At 37.8% G+C, this 23005-nt stretch overlaps 1 protein-coding gene across 4 annotated transcripts in view; it reads right to left on the reverse strand.

Moving 5' to 3' along the window:
- The window catches only part of ARHGAP10 (Rho GTPase activating protein 10), a 352903-nt gene that overhangs the window by 272646 nt on the left and 57252 nt on the right, over nt 1–23005 (reverse strand). For all 4 annotated transcript variants that reach the window (XR_009277693.1, XR_009277692.1, XR_009277694.1 and 1 more), the window contains exons 6-13: nt 19985–20095; nt 17846–17950; nt 14137–14266; nt 12749–12855; nt 11026–11120; nt 8191–8272; nt 7130–7172; nt 5783–5848 (exon numbers count right to left, since the gene is read on the reverse strand). Coding sequence is in view for 1 of the 4 variants with exons in the window: in XM_058839199.1 (XP_058695182.1) it covers nt 5783–5848; nt 7130–7172; nt 8191–8272; nt 11026–11120; nt 12749–12855; nt 14137–14266; nt 17846–17950; nt 19985–20095 (739 nt within the window). In the remaining 3 variants the exon portion in view is untranslated. The remainder of the gene's footprint in view (nt 1–5782; nt 5849–7129; nt 7173–8190; nt 8273–11025; nt 11121–12748; nt 12856–14136; nt 14267–17845; nt 17951–19984; nt 20096–23005) is intronic.

Here is a 23005-nt window from a genome sequence, read left to right on the forward strand (position 1 = left end):
CCCCAATGTATAGTGACTAAAACACTTTGGATGAAGAAAAACTTAAGCCAATTCCCAGTCCTCAAAACCAGTACTTTTTCAAGTTTATAAATGCTTTCCATTTAAGATACAAGGCCTCATTCCAAACCACTGTGGTCCACATAGGAGTTACATCCAGAGGCCCCACCAAAAGCTATTGAACAGTTTAGCTTGAGATGAACAGAAGAGCCATAACCAGCAAAGTATTTTCAGTCCCCTACTACCATTCTATATGGACACTGGACCACTTTCCTGGCATTTCTCTGTGCCCTTCCATCATCTCACATACATTCGCGTCTCTACCCCTTTTTTTTCCCTAATTTGCTTTCCATTACATTACCCAGATTTATCCCCAGGGAAGTAAAATTGTGAATATAAATTGAAGAAAAACAGGAGGGAGAGAAGGGGAAAGGAAGAAAAAGGGCAAAATATAGTCCTTGTATGCTGCATTGTTTCACAGCCCAGATAGTGGGAGGTTAAATTCTACAGTACACAGATGTTGGAGAGGCCTCATAATTAGCAGACATCTACAAACACAATCTACCTTCATAATCACACTGGCCTGGAAGAGTAAAAATGCCACAAAATACCTGTGTTTCTACTCCAAAGAAATCTTTTCAAATAACAGATTATGTGGTATTCTTATTCAAAATATCCTTCAACAAAGGAAGAATTGTGAAGAATTCCCAGCTTCAATACCAAGCTGTTCCAACACAGAGAAGGAAAATTAAAACCAGTCATATGAGAAAAAGTTTCTTCCCAAATAAATATTAGATGAAGTATGTAAAAATCATTAGCCTTTTAATGAATTACTGTCAGACAGAGCCATAATACACAGCAATAATTCTCAATATGGTAGAGAGAACTTGGCATTTTCTACCTCCTCCTCCTCCTCCTGCTGCTTAGCCTCGCTGCATCTCTTCACTCCTCTCTGACGCCTTCCTCTTCCTCAAACAGTCTGCAGCCTCCTCGGCCATCTCACATTCTTAAGCCTGCTGAACTCCTCCCTGCCAGCACTGCTCCTTCCTCTGTCCCAGCAGGGAGCTGCCAGGCTAGGGCTGCAGCTGCTCCTTCCCTTGCTTGCTCCACCTGGGCCAAAACAGCCCTTTTTCCTCCCCAGGATGCAGGCACTGCTGGAATGGTGCTGAGCCTTAAGCTAGATGCCAGCTTCAGAGCTGGCTCAAATCAACAGAATAAACCAAATCGCCTTTATTTTATCTGTGCTCATCAAAACACACATCTCAGGAGTATGTTCACAGTCTAGCCGTGCACAAAAGAACAAACCAGAAAAAAAACCCAGCTATGGGGCCACAACACTGTTCTTCTCAAAATATGAAGTTATCAACACAACCAAATAAGCAATCCTTAGAACAAGTATGATAGCATGCTATGCACCACTTGGAGAGACTAAAAAAACCTAAAATAATATAGTCCTTGATACGCTCCAAACAAGAAAGCACTACAAATCTGTCCTGAGAGCAGCAAACACTTTTTGCTTCAAACTTCTCAGACGTGTCCAGGAAAATTCTGGTACCAAACTAACACCAAGCTTTGCCAAAATGCATCACACATTTTTTATACAATGTCTTCCACTACTTTTAGTAACACAGAACAAGCCTTCTGCATCATATGCAAGATGCTAAAAAGCTGAAAAAATACTGTCACACTCAGCTTTTGCTTATCTCAGAAGTTGATTTGTGACTTCCTGTGCTTCTAACATTAAAAGTGGGGGGAACCAACTGTGCTGACCCCAAACGTACATTTACGGGCTTAGAAATAATCAAGGTCAAACCACAAAACCTATTGCTCAGTATTAAAACAGACATGATAACAGAAATCTCTGAAAAATTGCAGTATTGAAACTATGACAATCCTCCAGCAATAATCGTGAGTCTGTGATAGAAATTATCAGATAATTGATCAGTTTCAAATTCATCAACCTGAAAAAAGCACAGCTAATTGCTAGCAGCCATCAAGGAGTGCAAAGAGGCATTAATATTTCAACATAGTTTTTGATGATACCTTTAACCATACTTTCAAATAATGTTTTATTTAAAATATACAAACCTGGTTTGAAACAGTCCTATTTCTGATTTAATCTGCACATTTCAGATCTGCAGCACATCCAGCACTGGTATTGCCTGGCATTTACGGAACACAATTGACAGGATGACTCATTGCAAGGAATAGCTCACCACTGCCTGAAATGCTGAAGGGTTCCGACGCCGTGTCTGCCGGCTCAACCGCTATTGGCAACCTGGAGCGGTAAAGCCCTGCAGCACAACTTCCTTCATATTTACATTATCTCAAGATGTTTGGCTGCCTGATACCAGAATTTGGCACAGGCACACAGTTTGTGAAGCACGCTTAGAAATATAAGGTACTGTAAGCAAGATGGCAATTTATACTATTGTAAGCAAGGTACATAGCAGGCAAGTTTACCTTGTGACTGGCACTGTACGTGAGGCTGAAACAGACTCGCAATATAGCTGCAAATACAACTTCTTATACCAAAACCCATGGCACAGAGACAGCCATACGAGTGACACTGTAAATTCAAGGTAATGACAGAGGGGTTTTTGTCACTTAGAAAGGTTTTCTACTCCCTCCTCACCATGTACTTCTGCCTAAGGAGCAGCCGGCCTGGACACACAGCTCAATGCTGCCATCTCTCTCTGCAGCTCAGATTGGCGTCTCCGGGAGCTCCAAGCTCAAGACAAACACTGCTCCGGCAAGCTTCACCCATCACATCCCCTCAGAAGGGACAACCAACTACTTGCACACAAAAACATGCACAGAGCCTTTACCAGTGGAGCAAGCAGCTCTTTGATGTTTTCATAAACATCTAGCCTGTTCTATTATTCTCAGTAGAGAATAATAAATGAAAAACTCCAAAGAGAATCTCAAAATGCTTTCTCCAAGACAAAACACAGGTGCACATCCAACCAGCACTGAGAGAGATGGGATGCATATCCTGACGCCTCAGCATTTCCTACCAGGTAAAGCACAGCAAATCTCTTGTAAGGCAATGCTGAATCACATGCATTTTAACCAACACACTGATTTCTGCGCTTCTATTCATTCAGAGCAAATAATTCCCTTCTTGGCTTTATAAAATGGAACATAACTGAAAAAAAAATTATCCAGCCATTGACAAGTTTATGTTCAATATCTCTGTTATGCTCTTCTTTCTCTGAATACCAGACTACTTCTGCTGTGACATGACAAGACTATTCTCAGTTTCCACCCACACTAGACTGTCCTCTCTTTCCACCCACGCCAACCTCACACCCATTATGATTAAAAGAGATAAAAACATGGCACACAAGCACCGTCTCTGAAGAAGCATCTGTCCTGTTTTCTCCTGCTGAATATAACTTGCTTTTGATGTGTTATCATTAAAGTAAAAAAACCAAGGAAAAACTGTTTTCAAGAAAATGTACAGGTAGAAAATTCTGCAGCTTGAGAGATGGATTTTCTTCATCATACAACTATTTGTCCAAACTCTTTTGAGACAAACAATTGAATGCTCTCCTGGCCCTCCATTTGTTTAGCTCAGCAGACATCAGCATAAGGTCCTTTAGAGATTTTTTTGTTTTGGAGTTGTTTGCTTGTTTTGTTTTTAAAATGCAGTTGATGTTAAGTTCAGAATCAGTAAACAGAAAATCATCAACAACTGCTTGAAATGTAATGGACAAATCAAGTGGATTTGTGGGTTCCTGGAAGGTAATACCTCACCTGAATATATTTTTGGAACCCGAGGATAAGACATGTTAATTGAAAACTGATTTATTTTCTTTCTTGAGTACTCTCCAAAACAAAATTAATAGACACAAGTCTTTCTCATTGGTAGTTATTACCACAAAGCACTCTACTGACTGCACATCTTACAAAGGCTGTGTACAAGGGATAGCAAAGCTGCAAAGTCTCCACAGACTCAGGGAACTTTAATTCTTTCCCAAGTATGTTTCAGGGCAGATCCCACTATGGGGAGACATGCTGCTAACCCATAAAAGCCCATCATTTGTCTTGAACAAGAGAGTTATGCAAGTACTTTGTACCTTCTTACATATCCCTAAGTCAAGGCATAAAAGACAGAATGAACTTAAACCTCCATCCAGTTTAACCTATCCACCCACAGCCCCGAGGGAGAAAAAGAAAAGGAAAAAAACCACAACAAAACAACAACAAAAAAAACCCAAAAAACAAACCAACAGAAAATATTTTTCCAAATAGTTATTTCTTGTAGGGTATCAGAAAAAGAAAAAAATACCCACTACTTTAACAATATTAAAGAAAACTATTTCGACACATTTATAAATAATAAAGCTACATAATAGTACACTTCACACTGCTTATTGTAAGGTAGCTGTAACTGTACTATAGGCCAAAACTGGCCTTTCATTACATGAGCACATGCCACCCTTTTTATTAAATCTGCCTCATTCACTCTAAAGAGAAGATCCAAACTTTTGCAGTGAAGACAACTTATCTGTAGGATGCCAGCTTTATCTGCAATGTTTCCCAGCTCAAATATTCAAACTGTAAATGCCAGTAACTGAAATTTTAAAGTGATGAGACAGGCAAACTTATCTGAAAAATATTCAGAAGAACAGAATGAGCAAAAATAACACAAGAGAGAATATGGCCTAATCTGGAATAACATCTTTAATGCACCAGACATTGATACAAAAAGGTCTAAGAGAAAAAGGACTTCAGGTACTTCTTGCTGTTTAAATGCAAAATTCTAAGCATCACAAATGCTGCTTGTGTTCCTAAAAATCTTGTATAGTACATGGAAGACACTGTTTTTCAGTAAGACGCTGCACTGACAGCAAGCATGAACCTGCTCTTCTGCTCATCTTATTTAAGATGGACTGTGATAAACAGAAAGATGTAAGTATTCTGCCATGTGCAATGCCAGACCTCTAGAAAAAGATACAATTCCTGAAAAATTCTAAGTAACCCCTTTGGGGGTAGGAAGGACAGAATTTAGGAGAAAATCAAACTGCATACACAGAAATTATAACATTTCTTTTAAAAAGCTGAGAAATATACTGTAACTTTGCCTACTTTCATGTCTTCACTTCTTTTTTTTTTTAAACACCACAACCAAATATCTGGTTCTCCACACAATGCCATGTACAACGCAGTGAGACTCAGAGTGGTTGGTCACCATACACTTAAGCAAAGCCTCTCCAAAATCAATCCCAAATTCCTCTTGAATACTGGCTGCACACTGACCTCTCCTCCATCTCCAATTCTGGAAATACAACAATGTGTATATGTCACAATAAATCCTAACAGCATTTTTATCCCTGGGGTGATACTAACTCCACAAAAAGTACTTCAACACTTTTTGTTAATCACCTGCCTGCTCAGCTCCTGTTCTTTTGCCTTAAGAGATTAACCAGAAATGAAACACTGAAATAAATTATTCTGTTCCAACATCAAAGCAAAGGTGCAGGCACTGCCTACAAAACATAGGTTTCCCTTAGCTATTGTGCACAAAAATTGGCTCCCTTTTTCAAGAGAGGTGCCATTTCCCACTTGTGAGCACTTCTGGCAAACACTTCTTGAAAGAAAGCCATGCATAAAAGGATGAGACTGGATAGATTCCTGTCTTGATCAGTGTGATCAGTTAAATGTCTTCCATGGTAAAGTCTTTTCCAGAGATCTGCAGGAGACTTTACCACACAAGCCTTCTTCACAGAGCAGACCAGATGCTTCACCCTCCTCACAAACAGGTTGGGTTGATCATTACCTCGTGTTTCAACAGCACTGATGCACTTTTTGATGATGGTGAACCCTATCTTATCCAACTGTGCACCTACAAAAAAAAAAAAAAAAAAAAAAAAAAAAAAAAAAAGGGTTGAACAGTTTTAAAGCAGCATTACAACTATGTCTTTCTCTGAAAATAAGGCTGGAGTTAATCATAAATCTAGTACCTTTGAGGTAAAACAGTAAATATTCTGAAACTGGTAGAATACATCACTTTTTATAGAGAAATTCTGCTTTTCTCCTTCACAAGCCTGCCTAGCCAAAGTGAAGGCTTGTTCCGGTGATAGTGGCTTCAGTGAATCTGTTCACAGCAGCATCCTTTGAAGAATGGGATCTCTGATTAGTTACACATGTTGGCAGATGCAAGATGGAATTTAACAGTACTTACTGCAACATCGACAACATCTGAGAGAGTTCACCAAATGGGACAAGGAAGTACTTATGATGAAAAAACATAATTATCAACAGCAAGGCTTTTACTGAGTCCTACCCTCAGCCAAAGAAATTCCCACACTAAAGATACAGGACACATGTATATAATTTCACAGCAGTTAATGATCTGACTACATGAAAGCAGATGCATGAACAGGACAACAGCTGAGCTCTAGCATTCCTTTGTTGTTCCTATCATACTGTTTTCTTCACATCAAAACTTCATTTAAAAGCTTACATTGCAAAACTGCCCTTCCCCCAAACATCTGGCCTTCCTGCTCCTGGGGACCTGGTCTTGCACCATGAAAAGACAAATCTGAGGAAATGTTTCTATTAATAACACCAAAATCCAGCTTTAATCAGCAATTTCAAGATTTTAAAGAAGCAAGCATAAACTGCCTCATAATCAAAAGATACCTGTTCTTTGCCAACAGAAGAAAGCTAATGTTGCCTAAAGAAAGCCATCTCTTCTACTTCTCTATTTTGGTTTACATTTTAAATGTACAAATTCAGCTTTTTTGCTGATCTTGACATTCAGCTGCTTTTAAAACCATACCTACACATTGTAACAGAAATGCACACACAGTCTGGATTAAGAAATTGTGATGTATTTACATACAAATTCACCCTTGAATTTCAGGCATGAAGTAAACTGGCAAAAACAATCAGACTGTTTCTCCAGCTTATGTTCAGTCCTACAATTCTTACATATGTACTGAGTTAGTGTGAAAATTCATTAATTACAAAATCTACAAGTAATATTCAAAACCCAAGATTTAAAAGTAAAATAATTAAGCTGGGTCCAGAGGAAAAAAATCAAAACAAAACAAATTATCTTTGCCTTTATCAATTGTAAAATATTGACATAATCAGTCTTAATGCTAGTTCAAATACTTACTTCCCTCTTGTTTTGGATTCGCTCTATTCAAGTTGATGAGCAGCTAACAAAAAAAGAGCAAAAAAGACATAAATTATTTTAAAGAATTTCATGAAACCAGAAAAAAATACTCTCAATCTTAATGCACAGTAGGCACAAATACAGCTGTTTACAGCCAGAACACAGCACCACCAGCAGCCCTTACAGCCTGCTGTTAGACCAGAGGTCTGTGCCCCCTCAGAACAATGTCACTACAGCCACTGAAATTAACTGGGATTTGTGCGCTCCCTATTCCTACATTTCTCTGCAGATTCAATTCCCACAGTTTCAAGTCATGCAAATTGATGATTCCTGGGACTTATGTCCCAGTGTGGCTTTCCCAGAAGTTGTAACCTTACTGGACAGTCCACCTCAGCCAACATGTCATGGTAATAAACACCTCTGCAAATGAAACCAGATTAGTGTAACAATGAGATCAATCAAACCTACAACTACTGGGGCAGACACGTGACTGTGTCATTGTCTAGAAAACCCCATTATTTCTGGCCCACAAGACCAATATGTTTATCACTGTAAGAAGGAATAGTGTGTTTCAGTTCAACATTTCAGAGCCGTTTCCTGATGCAAGGCAGAAATAAAGCAAATTCATGTACAACCTCAGTCCCAATGACAAGAACTTTTTTGATCTGGTGTTAAAAAATAAAATAATAATGCCATGTAACTCACTCATGCAAGTTTTGCCACTGGAATGCAGCATGTCAACATAAGACTAAGTGAACACGCTTATAGAAGACATTTTCTACAACACAAATATTATTATTGGGATGGGAAGCCATTTATAAAAACAGATGCTGCCATTACAATGAAAAATTCTTGTATCAGTATTAGCAGTTATCTACACTGAGCTTTACCAAGTTATTCACCTCTCTGAGTTTTATTTCACTTTTATCCTTTATGCACTGAATCTATCATTTTGCAAGCTACATAATCCCCGTTTATTGAAGTATAAATGGGATCAGAAAGCAGAGGGTGAGAGAATACCCCATTATACTAAAAAAGAATATTTAAAAAATTATGCTTACAGCTTCTTTTCCATCCAAGGCTTCCATCCACAGCTTCCTGTCTTCTTCAGAAAATGCCTGCATGGTCACAGGAACGCCAGGCCTGCAAATGTATGAACAACAAAGTAACTGCAATCAGCAACTAAAAAAATGCTTTTTAAATTCTATTTCCATCCACAAGCAAAAGCCCATTGTCCTAAAAGTCTGGGTTCATTTTCTTTTGCTTAATAACTGAACACTGCTGATCTTAAAAATAAAAGGTATAGAAGTGATACATGCAGTAAGAAATTGGGAGAACAGGGAGGAAAAAGGAAAGTGAATGCAATCTGCAAACGATTTATTTGAAACAGCTTATTGTTGATCACCTGCTGATTCCAACACTTGCTAGCGTTACTGAATTTTGTGAATTGTAAATAAACCTGGACTTCCATTGTTGTTAGATGAAAAACGGCATTTGTTAACTCAATATATAATCTTCATCTTTAAAGCAGCAACAATGATTTTAGCAAGTAAATATCTTATGAGAACAACCACCTTAATTCAGTAAAAATGGAAACAAAACCATTTAGTTCTTTTCACTAAATTACAATTGTCAAGGTATCAGAGTATCAACCTAGAAGCAATACATCAAACTCAGTATATATTGCATAAAATATCATTTATTTGTCTTCAAAATAAAGTCAAAGGAAACAAAACCTTCCCTCATTGTCCTGTATTGGACAAAATTAAAATCTAGGTAGTATTTCAGAAGGATAATGCTCTTTATCAATAAAATAACTTTTTCCTATCTAGACAACCTCTGCTCTCTCCTTAAGATTTAAATCTCTCTGCATTTACCACTAGTTACCTTCAAGTAAACATGATGTAGTACTAGAAACAGAAAAAAGTATTCCTTCCCAGAGAAATAACCAGAATCTTAGCACCCTCAGAGCCATAAATATCAGAATTTAAAGAAAATACAACCATCTCAGCTTTCCTTTTGATAGAAAAATATGCAAATTTTCAGCTAGCTCCAAGTTATGCTTAAGTCACACACAAGGCCAAATGTTTGTTAGTTAAGTCTTCCCTAAAATTTTACAACCTTGCCTCCTTCCAAAGCACAGTACCAAAGAAAACCCCCATGCCCAGCTGTCAATCCCTGTGTTATTTTTTAACTTGGACAAGCTGAGGGATAAGCGTGCCCTGAACTGATACCAAGGAAACAAGCTAATGGCCTGCAGCACAGAACTAATCTCCATGGGAACATCTCAGTACTACACACATATATTATTAAAAGAAAAATGTCTGATATCAAGGTCACAGTGGATCAAATTGTGTCTATTATATCAAGACAGAAAGATGAACTAGATTTTTCCCCTTTTTACCAGAGAAGAGAATGAAAAAGTGTTTTTCAGGATCAAGGAAACCCTGCTCTCCATCCAGCTCTTTGTAAACTTCAGATACCCCACTGAACAGATGACACATGGAGGGGGACAGACTGACATTTTTCTTGCTACTTTTTAGCAAATTTTATCAGACTCAGTTTGAAATCTGTTATCCCTACTGACCAATCAATACACTGACCCAAGAGGAGCTGATGCCTGGAGTATAAATCTTTAATCCCTTTCATATAGTTGGGACACAGTGTTAGAATAGCTAAAACACATCCTCCTCAACTCAAAAATGCAAGTTCAAACCATGCTGTAGAGTGATGACAAACATCTGTAAATGAGCATCTTGTCATCTGCCACGTGACCTAGAAGATTTCTGATGCAGTGGGAGCTTCACATCCCTTTACCCATTGCTTGCTGTAGGAATGAACATGTCTCAGGCCATGTGTGACCAGTCTAACTGGTCACACAAGTTCAGCACAGACTCTGATTAAAATTTGAGCACATAATCACAGACATATCTGCAGACCATGAGTAATCACAGGACAGGGAGGCCTGACAGCATTGGTCCCGCTGCTTTTGAAACGAAAAATGCTAAGAATCTGACACGAAAAAAAAACCAAAAGCCTATAAAACTTGAAGACTCCTACATTATAAATTAGCATATAGTTAATTGGTAAAAGTAAGGAGCAAACATATAGATTAAAAGCAGCTCAGAGGGGGTGGATGCAAAAACTCAGCAGCAATCCGCTAATTTATATCTAGCATTTAATTCTAGACATGATCCATTTCTGCATCAAAAGGATATAGCATTACCACAGCCATATTTATTTGCAGTACCTTATTAAGTTAGATACCCTCACCTTCATAAACGAAGGAAAACTAGAATGCTGTTGAAATTTTGAGATCCTTTAGAGAAAAAGATTAGCAAGTCTTTTCTTTAGAATTAGAGCAACAAGTGGTGCTTCAAAAAGACAGTGGCAGCAACGATCAAGATGCAGTGGATAATTATACCAGGCACAAAAAGCCTTAAAATCCCAATAACCTTATTTCAGTCTGAAAATCCAGCATATCTCCTCAGCAACCCATCATTTTGGAATACAGGTTTGTAATACAATATGGACATGCCTATATAAATTATTACTGCAATCAGTCTTTCACTATATCTGTATGTACTTCAATTTAAGCCATGTTCCTTCACTATGATAACAACTCTTAATAGCTCCTCTTAACTCTGTCTGTGCTTTTCTTTAATGTGAGCCCAGGCAATGTCTACATTTCAGTTTAGTTCCTCTTTGCTTCTGCTACACGCAACTGAGGTAAAACCCAGTGAGCCACAGCACTGCTTGCCTGCTCCCCTAGTGACCATTCCCATTGGAATTCTTACTGAGCATTGAAGAAACCAGCAGAAAACGCAACAGTAATTTTGTAGTAATTTTAACTACTACTTAAAAAGAGCTCTTCCTAGTGTGATTCACAAGCTTACCTGTCTGAAGCTTCTAAGTCAAAACAGAATCGCCTGTCTATTGTATCTGTATTTCTTTTGGTACAATACGTAAGGACAAAGAGTTCCGCATCACCCTGTGAAAAGAAAGTTTTTATAAGCTTGACCCAGTTTTTTTAAGTTTTTATAAGCTCCAGTAAGCCAGCTGTACAAAGCAAGTACGGTAAATTTACATTAAATGGCAAAAGCTATACTGAAAACGGACACTTGCAAAAGAATTCGCCCATGTTTGCAGTCCACTTTTCTACACAATTACATAAATTTTGGTCAATTCTGGGACATAAATCAAAAAATATTGAGTCCATTTTAGCTGGTACTTTACAGAATGACTCAGTACCACAATAAGTTAAACTAACAAAAATATTTTGCACTAGTTACAATATAAACACACAAAGAGACTTCTCCCATTTTATGTCAGGCACAGTGATTTCCACAGTAAAAGCTACACTAACTAGAACAAATCAAGTGTTCTTTACTATCTATAATATGTCTTACAGAAACTTCTTTCTTCAAGACCAACACCAGGATCTTATTTTACCCAGGAATCACAATCTCATCTGTGAATGTCCAAGTTGTACCAGATAAAATCAGGATTAACAGCACATTTTAATTATTTCTTGTCTTATTCAGCATCTCCAGACACAGGAGGCTGTCACTGAAGGAGTAACTGCACAGGTTTCCAAATGGGAGATCTTTTAATACAGCAGAAATGGTTTCATAGGTGTTTTAGAATGCTGAATGCTCAGATACACACACACTATATACTATATTAACTAAAATGGCTTATTACCATTAGAGTAAATTAGGATAAAAAACTCAGAAGTACTGAAGTGATTAAGGAAACCAAATGCTACCAATTTTCAGTACAACAGGTTTTCCAAAGCTTTTGAAAGATTCTTCCAAACCCAATATGTTCCTAAATACACAGAGTCCTCAAAATTATGAAAGCCATCTCCCCCCTGTTGAAACTAACATGATATAATAACTTGATAAAATTCCAACAACATGGTTTTCTAACCTAATTTGAAGACAGGGCAGGGTGCTACATTTACAGGCATATTGACTAAAGCCATCGTTTCCAGATTCAGATATCCTTTTTCCTTGCAACAAAATGCATTTTACCCCATCAATACATTCATTTAATGTGTTATCTTTAAAGGTAATGAGTGCCATCAATTCCCAACTATTTCAGTAGAATTAAAGCCATTTAAAGATAAATAAAGTCTTGGGTCATGAATATTTCAGATGCTTTTAAAGATATCTGAAATTACATTCAGTTATCAGTTCAAATTATATTCCTATGAAAATCCACTTTTCTAGTCCCACTTCTACTATTTAAATCTCCCAAAGAAAACTACAGCTGAATGATTTAAGAAAGAAATTTCTAGATGAGTTATATTTTCCTGATTTATACTTTAGAAAGTTAAAGGCCTCATGGATAAACAGGATTCTAAATGGTGAAACTTTGCATATAATCTGTGCCAGATCTTCTGGTCTTCTAAAAGGAAGCAACTGAAAAGTCTAAAGAATTCTTATCTATTAATCCATCCACTACTTTAGGTTAATGTCCTTCAAAGGCAGACTGAATTGCATGATGGAACATGAAAAAACAGGGTAAGGAGTGTAGAGGGGGAAACTTGACACATCTGACACATTCTCTGATCTTAATACAGGAATAACAGTAAGAATATATAAATATACATACAACTTTCCCTCCTGATCTGTGTTCAAATGGGATCATGGAGAACTTCTTTGTCTCTTTCCTGTACATGCAATAGTGCTTCACCCAACTGGAACCAAAGGGAGCCGGCCCTACATAACACAAAAGTAATAAATAGTATGCACTTTTTCCAGTTTCTGCATTCTCTTCTCCTGCTTTCTCAAGTGATACTTAAGAGGCCTACTTAATTCCTAATAATGCAGTATTTAAAGCAAAGGGACAAATTAAGAATATTATACAATATCTTACAAATGTTAGCCACTGCTTATTAATCTAAGAACTGATGTATGTTGTACTTCACCCTTATGCTTAATGACAAATGGAAAGAATTATTAATGTATCTTTCTCTCACCACTACAGACAAAATATTTTCTCCCTATAAACTAAATACCCCCTTGAGACTTTATTTAGCAGAACACAGAAAGCTAGATTTACACCTGGTAACTTGAAGCTAAATAACCACAGATTACCACACCTCTGTTGAAAGTTCTAAACAATCTCTTGATTAAGGCCTGATCACAACTTCTGATACCAGAACTCTCTCCCACTAATCACTGCATACTCTATATAGAAGACACTTTAGAACCCAGCTTACTGCAAATATTATTGCTGAGATTTGCACCATTATGCTAATTGCTCAAACTTGGATTCTGACCCTTTGTATCTCCTCTCTTCTATTACTTAAGTTTTCTTAAAATAATAGGTCTATTAATGAACCTTCTCACTCTATAAGGGCAAAAATATAATTTATCAAAATGTTTAAAAATAAATAATAAATTACAATAAATTGTCATTCCTTGAGCAACATGAGCTCTGCATCTTGTTTGGCTTTTTTACTAGTGTGAGAAAGATTTATAATTGTTTGAAGTGTTGACAGGATACGATTTATGCGACATGCACCTTCACAGCAAGAATTTTAACACCAGCTACCTAACATATAGCCTGCTTTATTTGACCCTATCATCACAGTTAGGTAATGAAAGTATCAATGAAGCAAAGAAATGACACTCAATTTCATCATACTCAACAAGCCAAATTTTCAGAGGCTAATTTGACAACTCATGTTGCTGGCTGACAACAAATGCTTGACAGTTCTAGGGAAGGTCATTAGTAAGGGATTAAAAATAAGATGAAATCCATTCCTTGGTCAAACAAAACCTCCCTGAATTCAGTCACTTTTACTAAAAACTGTCACATTTTCAGCTCCATATTCTTTTTATGAGCCACAGTAACAATGCTGTCAAAATTTTTTAAAATATACTTAGATGACTCTTTAATAAACTGTAAATTTGTTGAATCTTCATGTTACCTCCAGAGGTAAGACTTGCCCGTATACCCAATATGGGCACTGTTGAATACAAAATACACCTTACTTTTTTCCTGTACATAGAGGTAGCCTTCCATCGTGAAGTGATTTGCTCTTTTATGCTCCTGAGGATTTCTTCTGATCTTGTTCATGAGCTCCTCTACCTCTGATCTTGTTCCTTCAAAACGATTTCGTGTCTAAAACAAGACAGCAAGAACCCTTTGATAATGAGAGTGGAACAAAGACTTACTCTTCCTGGCTGATAGAAATCACGTACTGGGTTTGCACAGCAAGGTTTTGGTGGTGGGGGCTACAGAGGGGGCCTCTGTGAGAAGGTGATACAAGCATCCTCTGTGTCCCATGGAACCAGTGCCACACAGTTCCAAGATAGACCAGCCACTGGCCAAGGCTGAGCACACCAGTGACCATGGCAGAGCCCCTGGAATAGTGTATTTAAGATGAAAAGCCCACACAATGCCAAATGCAGCCAGAGTGTGGAACAAGAATATGTGAGAGGAACAGCTCTGCAGAAGGAGGGGCAGGAGATGCTCCAGGTGCCAAGATTCCCCTGAACTCCCTGTGGACATAGGATAAATCCATGAAGGACTGTCACAAGTGGGAGAAACCCCATGCTGGAGCAGGGGAAGAGTGTCAGGAGTCTTCCCCAGGAGGAGGAAGCAGCACTAGAGGTATCATGTGAAGAAATGACCATAACCCTCACTGTCCTGCACCACTGAGGGAAGAAGGCAGGGCTGATAGAAAGGTGTGCTTAAGATTTGGGGTTTTTTTTCTCATTACCCTACCCTAATCTGGTAATAAACTACACTGAATTTTCCCAGTCAAGTCTGTTTTGCTTCTAATTGGTGTGTAATTGGTCTCCCTGTTCTGTCCTGTTCTTGATCCACAGACTCTCTAGCTGAGGAGGGCAGAGACAGAGCAGCTTTAGTGGGCCTCTGGTATGCAGCCAGGGCCAACCCACCACCAATAACTATAAAGGACCCAGGACATTTTAGGACAGTCAGTGCACATTCTCCATATATGTGTTTACTCTCCAAGTTTTCTGATACTCTTCAATATCGATGTGGGGTTTAGATATCAGCTGCTGTGACTGTGGAAAGCACACTAGGACTGCCAGAGTGGTTTCTAAAACAATGCACTAACCTGTTCAGAGAGAAGTGAAATACTGAGTGCAAAATTAATTTGAATATTGAAATTTTCTTAGAAAAATATTACTACATAGACTGCCTTAATTCATGAGACTCTTACTTGCCAGGAAGTAGAGGACTTTCCATGGTAATTGAGAAAAAAAGTGTCAGGAAGGTGATCAACAATGTATGCAGATTGAGACTATATATGTGCCAAATGTTTTGACCACACACAAGCAGAAACATGCAAAAACAACCCAAAAAACCTCAGAAGTCCAGTTGATTATTATTCCTGAATGTCACTTATTCCAAAGTCCACAAGCAGCCAGAAGAGAAATATTTATCAGAATATTAGCAAAAATAATCAGAAAGTAACCATGCCACCCACAAATTTTATGACAGGACTACACAAAACAACAGAGTAGCTCATACCTGACACAAGAAACTCTTGGGTTTGGTCTGAAAAACACTGGTAATTGGTCAATGAGCAAATAAAACCAAAACAATCATGGTAATGCCTGATTTTCTCCACTATATGCACCTGTCCAAGCTGCAAACAGTGAAAAAAACTTTAAAATCCAAGCTGGTACATGTGTTTTGAGGAAAACATGTAGTTCCAGATGCATGCTTATGTGCCTTTTTGCTTTCTGAGAGCTTTATTTTTCTGAAAGTGCAGCCTCACTTTTGTCTTTTTCCCAGGACAAGCATACAAGACAGCCCAAATTTTGGAAGAATCAGTTTTCTAGAGCTTGGCCTAGAAAAGCTGGGGTGGGTCTTTTCCTTTCTTTCATTTGAGGGGAAGAGATGGGCAGTGAGAGGAAGGCAGGGTTTGTGGTAGGATGTGGAGAGGAAATCCACAGAATAATTCTCAAAGTAAAGACAACCTGAATGAAAGGAAAGGCAACTACTCCAGCTAATCTTAAATCACTCTCTATATCCAGCTAGGCTGTCTGCACTAGATCTTGTACCCTTCAATTTCTAACTCATCAATCCAGTGTTCTGCCAGCAGCTCAGCTGTACCACAGGCAAACCCCAGTTCATTTTTCCTTTGGGATGTCTTGTTGATCTTCAGCACGGAGGAGAATGTGTCATGTCCTCTCACAATCACTTCAAATACTTCCTTCTATTCTCATTTTACCTCGAATAGTTGTTGTGCCTTGTTCTGCCTTCTCTCTACAGCCTCTATCTATTCATAAAACTTGAGCTGCAAAGCTCAAGCTCTTTAGAATTTGATGGGGGAAACTGTGAAACCATTCAGTCAATTGAAAATGCAGCTGCTGAGATTAGCTTACTTTCTTACTGCTCATCACTTCTTCAGATCACTCCACTGGCTCTTTTCCATCTGTATTCTGAAACCCAGCTCCTCAAAACTGAGTATCAGACTTGCCCTCTCACATTTCATCTAGCATCATCAATGCTGATCCTCACTCTGTTAAACACACATAAGAAGCAAGTCTGTCCTGACATTTCCCCTGCAAGCACTGACTTCTGCCACTAAAGTCTGCTTATGAAGTTACCATTAATCAGTTCCCCTTCTCAAACCAAACAGCAGCTCAAAAGGAAACCTGACACTTGAACATACAGGAAGAAAATTAAAGGAATAGTATCATGACACGTGAATCACGTCACTCTGCATTACAACAACTGTAATCCTCCCTTCCACCCTTCTGCCTCCCTGCTAGTTAAGCCATTTCTAAAAACAGACTGTCCTCTCCAAGAAGTAGTTTCTGTGTCTTAATTCCAGATGCCCTGAGAGGTCAACAAAACAAATGCAGTATCAGGAATTACTCGTTTGCAGTGAGTGTGTGGTTTGCTTCCTATCAAGAGGCCTCTGGCACACCCAAGTTCCTCTGAGCAAGCTTTATTCTTCATAAATCTCAAGTAAGCAAACAGATCATTTGACTAGTGACTCTGTCAATCTCGCTGCTTCAGAGTTCATCTTGTTTCCTGCTCTCCCAGTCCAGATCACACTGGGAGATTTGGGATGAGGGCACACTAAACTAGTGGTTTGCCTATCCTTGAAGGAAAACATCATTTTGTCAAATACACCATGGGTGTCAATACCAAATCTCCTTACACAGTTCTACACCCCAAACCAACAGGGATCTTCCAGTCTGAAAGGGCTGTGACAAGACAAACACAAACTCCACACTGCTATGACCAGCTGTTTTCCTTCCCTTAGCTATGCATAATGTAGCCCTATAGGGAAATGACCCTCAGACATGGCCACCACATACTCAATTTCAAAGCACACCCAAAACATTGAGAACTTGTATTTTGTTACCCATACTCTGAATTATCCAGTGTTGTATGCATTTTTACCATGAATTTTCATTCATTTTTAAATAATCCTTGCATTATTTCTGTGTAAAAAAAAAAAAAAAAAAAAAAAAAAAAGGAGTGGAGAGCTTTTACTTCATGCTTGTTTTTTTATAATATTATTAGAAATTACAAAGAACTCACTGGAATTAGTGATGATTTGTTCAGTGATGTGGTTGGTTATCCAGGAGATGGCACCATATCCCCAAAATTCACAGACAATGCACTCACATGGAACTAAGTGTTGGCAATACAGGTACTGCACATGCAGCAACTTGAGCAATTTTACTCATAAGAGCAGACTCGACTTACATTTTGTATATTTATCTGCAGGGTCGTTTTGTAATGATTGAAGTCTTTAGCAAGTTCATATCCCTGGTGATAGAAAGTGAATAAACCCTGAAAAAATGATAGCACCTGCAACAGAAATAAAAGACTTCTTAGTACAAAAAACTCTACTTTCTTAAATACAATTGCTACACATAGGCTTTTTTGCAAAGATAGACCACAAAATGATTATTTTAAAATAATTTTCCACTAATGCCTACACTATGTGAGTAATATTAAAATCCAAATGATGATCTATGCATACAGACATTTTGGATGGTCCTGTCTGGAATTTCACAACTCATCTCTACTTTCCATTTGACCATAGGGAATGTATATCCCGTGTTCCCAAACTTTCCTGTGTAACATTTTCCTACAAATGCTCTGAAATATGTCTGGAACACATATTTGTACACAAGGAGATAATGATCATTCTGTCTTTTAGTCAGCATTTCCCTGGTCATTCCTCTCTCTGCTAATGACCACGTGGAGATGACTTTCACATCAGCCATCTGGTTTGCTGGAAGAAGGAAGCTTTCCCCATTGCTGCTTTTTGTGCACAGATCTGACCCTTCTGTCAGAGCCAGCAAGCAACCCACTTGGCATATGCTGACATTAGTATTTCAATTTAAAAGAACGAACAAGTTGTACTACACTGCAAGCAGCAACGAGGTGTAGTCCTGTCTAACTCTCCTATTCAGTTCAGGTTGCTGCAACAAAGTGAGACATAAAAGAACAACTCTAAAGAGAACAAGACAACACATTGAATAAACATCTCAACTCATATAGCAAACCATTTTCAAAAAATGCAAAAAACACAAACTTTAAGGATTATTAAGGGAAAAGGAAATAAGAATTTGGTACAAAATAATCTCAGGTTTGTAGTCTAGTGTAAACTTCAAGTACAAATTAAGCAACAAAAAGTTGAGCCCCATCCAGAAGGGGCTTTCAGGTATGAAAAACACTGCAAGAATATAATTTGAAGATTAATTGCTCTGAGCAAACTTCAAATGGTCTGAAACACAATAACCAAAAGCAAAGCTATTTAGAATTAGAAAAATATTTTAAAAATAAACATTAAAAAAAAAAAAAAAGAAAAAAGCCAACATATCTACACCAAAATACACACAACCATTCTTTTCACAGTATTTTACCATTCTTTAAACAATGCTAATATAATTGCAGTAATTTATTCCCCCTTAAGCATTTTAGCAATTTTTTTCATAGAGGAATTTATCTACATTAAAATAGACAGTTCTTACTAACTGCATAATGACCAGCTATTTTGGCTAGGGTCATTTGAAACTTTTTTTCATTATTACATTAAACCAACTGTATCAGAATAAAAGGAGAGACTTGGCCCAAAAGCACAGACTTCAGAGTGTGAGAGAATGGAATTCGCTTCTACAACGCATCCTCCCCTTATTCTCAGTATTACACTTACTGTTCTCTTGTTGTTTGATAAATTTAGATTTAAAATACCAAGCTAATGTACATTTTAGAAAATTTTTGAGTAAGTTCTTCGCATAGATTTAAGAAAGTCTCATCAGTGCATGTGTGACTTTTCACCAAAATTCAATTAAAGCCCTTGATTTCTGCACAGATTCAATTGCAAGTGAAATTAAACATACCAGTAAAAGCTTCCCAGGAAAAGCTTCTTATACAGCAGCACCCTCCTAATTGATTTATATCTGCAATTTTTTACTACAGGCCTCTAAGCCCAGCCTTCAGAATTGAAATTAGATTCCTTGCATTAGTCAGCAATACCATTTCATTACCTAGAAAATCCAAGGCAAGAATCCTTACACCAAAATCTTCTTGAAGCCTCTATTCTATCTCACAATGCGAATTGAGGTTTTTGCAGTACAACAAAAGGTTTCACACATTTTCTGAAAAGCAGTATCAGTGGGTCCAAATCAGCCCTTCTTACTGAAGTAAGATTTGACATTCCTGGTTAAGTTTATCTGCATTAGGAATCTGTGCAGATGTAACAAGTTGCTTTAAATTCTGTTAAGTCATGCAATTGGTTGTGTTTTCCAGACAGCAGAGTGTGGCTTTTGTCCAAATGCATTCCTTCTCCATCCCTTATGAAAAGTAGAGTAGTTTGAGTTCACCAATACTTACAGGCTCCACACACTCAAATTTCTTCCGCTCCTGTATCTCCTGCAACTTGCACACGTACTCAAGGGACAGCTCATAGAAGTGCTTCCTGTTCTGCTCCACTTGGCTGTCAGCCTGCACACAGAGCACACCTCATGGAGTTTCACAGATATTTTGCAGACAGCTTCAGGATAACACATACACTTAAGTGGCAAGCAGATAATTTTCAGCATATTCGAGGGATTTGTTACAACATAGATCATTCATTTACTTTGAAACAGGAGCAGCAATTCCCTTTCACTAGGTAACATATGTTGTTTTGAATCATGAGGGTAGATTGTTTAGAAAAACTCCAGAAACACCTCTTCAGGCTTCTTCTTTAGGGAATCCAACTTTTAACGCCACTGCAAAGGTGCCTTTGACCTTTGATAGAGAGCAGGAGCTAAGAGCATCTTCCATTAGAAAAGGTGGAAATCATCTCTCCAATCAAATTAAGGAAGAAAATGTTATTTTTGAAAACCACAGTGCTGGTGCTGTAAATTTTACCCTATATTCCAAATAACTGCTGTAAATAGCCAGAATGCTGTTGTACCCATCCCATACCTGTACTCACTCTGACTGGCAAGAAATGCAAAAGAAAAATATTCACTCATTGGTACAACACTCCACAAGTTTCCCCAGAGCATCAAGTATCTAAAAATGCAGCCTTTCTACCTGCAGCTGATATTTAACACTGCTTTGCAGAAATTCCAACACTACATTAATGCTGAACAGTTACATTTCAGCTGCCATCCATCTGCATATAAATAGTTCACTTTCTACCCATTATTTTATGAAGTTATTATTTAAGGTACATGTAAGATTTGTTTAAATTAATCTTAAAACTTGGTAATAGAAACTGTTATTAAAATAGATTAAATAAAAGGTTACTTTAAGTAACTAACACTTAGTCTTTGCCTACAAAGATAATACAAAATGCTTCTATACAGTGAATTACCAAAGGAAATGGAGAAGGGGTTAGGTGAAAGGACAAGACTTACTATCAGACTCTCTCTTAAATACTGAGACTACATCCTTCAGGCAGAGCAGTGACTGCTGTGCTTTAAGAGGATAAGCCAAATTAGCTTTAAGACAGTTTTGCCTTAAGACACGCTTGGCTTTACTGCTCTGTGCTGGACAACTCTCAGCAGTTAACGGGGCATTACCACAAATGCCATTAAATAAATAAAGCCCTAATAAGTATTTCAATAAGAAAACATGTTTCAACAAGCCATGCCATTTTGATACATCTCATAAACTGTGGAATTGTTCTAGCTGTCAGCTAAGCTTCTAATCATATACACATGAAGGGTACCACAACACCCTAGAAAGACTCTGAAGTGGCTCTTGGAGGCCATCTGGTTCACCACACAGTCCAGAATACATTATCACATCTCTCAGTTTTTTGAGGCATGAGCGTCCCCATGCACCCAGCAAGTTGCTTTTTAGTTTGTGTACTGCCAAAGAAAGAAAGAAGACACACGCTGTGCCTCAGTGAAATGAAGGGACTATCCTGCCACCAGGAGGGTCAAAAGTTGTGCTCATGTTAAGACACACTCCAGAACATGGCATGCTTTTCATCAAATTTTTGTCAAATTTATCCCTGTGCTATTTACTCCTGTCAGGAACTGACACAGCTAGACATGGATAAAACTAAATTATATACATCATAGTGCAACTATACATGCATGTTCTTTAAGCTTGTGCAAGAAATTGTTTCATATTTCCTCTGACAATACGCTGCAAGGGCCTTTTTTCTTTAAATTGCTTGTACATTTATACTTCAAAATTGAACACACAAATGTGAGAGCTTGACTGAAGAATCTCAGAACTTTTGCTCATGAAACTTTGAAGGACACTTAAAACAAATCTGCTCATTCTAGATTTCACACATGCTCTAAAGCTTCAGGCTGTATTTGATACAGCTTCAAAATGCCTCTTACAGGCATTATGTATTTTTCCATTGAGGTTAGGCCTCATTTCAGATTTGATATCAAGAACCATATTTCATCAAGCGATCATAATGAGCCCTTTATCATTTTCTCTGCGTCAAGTTCTTTGGCAGCTGATCAATTTGACAAAAGTACAGGTCCTGGCATATGAGCCATGCCCAGTAACTTCACTGGGACAATTCAACTCCCCAAAAGACACTTGTTTACATGTCTGAGGGTCTATGTTGCAAAGGCAGCAGAGTGAAGTGACATTTTAGTGAAACTCAAGAGTAGAGAAGTTCCTGGCTAACTTCATCAGTAATATTAACCATTTTTAGGCAAAATGGCATAGAATATTTGGAACGGGGTAGAAAAAGCAGAGACAGGAGTTATCCCTGAGGAAAACATTAAGTTTTTTTTTATAGTCTAAACATTAATAATTCTGACATAATTACATTTATCTGGGAAAAAAAGTCCTTCTGGCTACAGCAAGTCTGTACAAGATTTCCCGGCAGTCTTCTCACATATTACTTGCTGTTGCTCTAGAAATAAAACCTATTACAAATAAGTTGATGATGATAATAAACCCAGAGGGACAGAAGGAATGCCAGGCAAAACATATCAGTTATAAATTGTCAACAAACTTTTTTATAGCACTACTTAAAATCCCAAAACAAATCTTCAAAATGTGAGAAAAAGAAAAGGCACAAACCCACTTTATTTGGGAATATAAAAGTCTTGCTGTCCTCTGCATAAAGTGTTACCACAGGACATTCAGTCAATACTCACAATGCAATGCAAATTACATCAGTGGTAAAGCCTTGTAAGAAATGCAGAGTTTTTCACAGTATGTTTGCACTTCACTCTTCCCTCAATTATACATAAAAAATTACATGATGCTCAGTGCTTCATACACATAAAACCCTTGACTCAGAAAATGGTTGAGGTACTAAGTTCAGCAAATACTGATTTTCTCCCCAGATGAGAAAATTGGTTTGTTTTACCACTAAGAATGTTGTTTCTGCATTTGCATAAGTATAGTTACCTATTCCAAAGCCTTCAGCCTGCATAAAAA

This window comes from Poecile atricapillus, chromosome 4 (assembly GCF_030490865.1).
Source record: "Poecile atricapillus isolate bPoeAtr1 chromosome 4, bPoeAtr1.hap1, whole genome shotgun sequence".
Classification (NCBI taxonomy): domain Eukaryota; kingdom Metazoa; phylum Chordata; class Aves; order Passeriformes; family Paridae; genus Poecile; species Poecile atricapillus.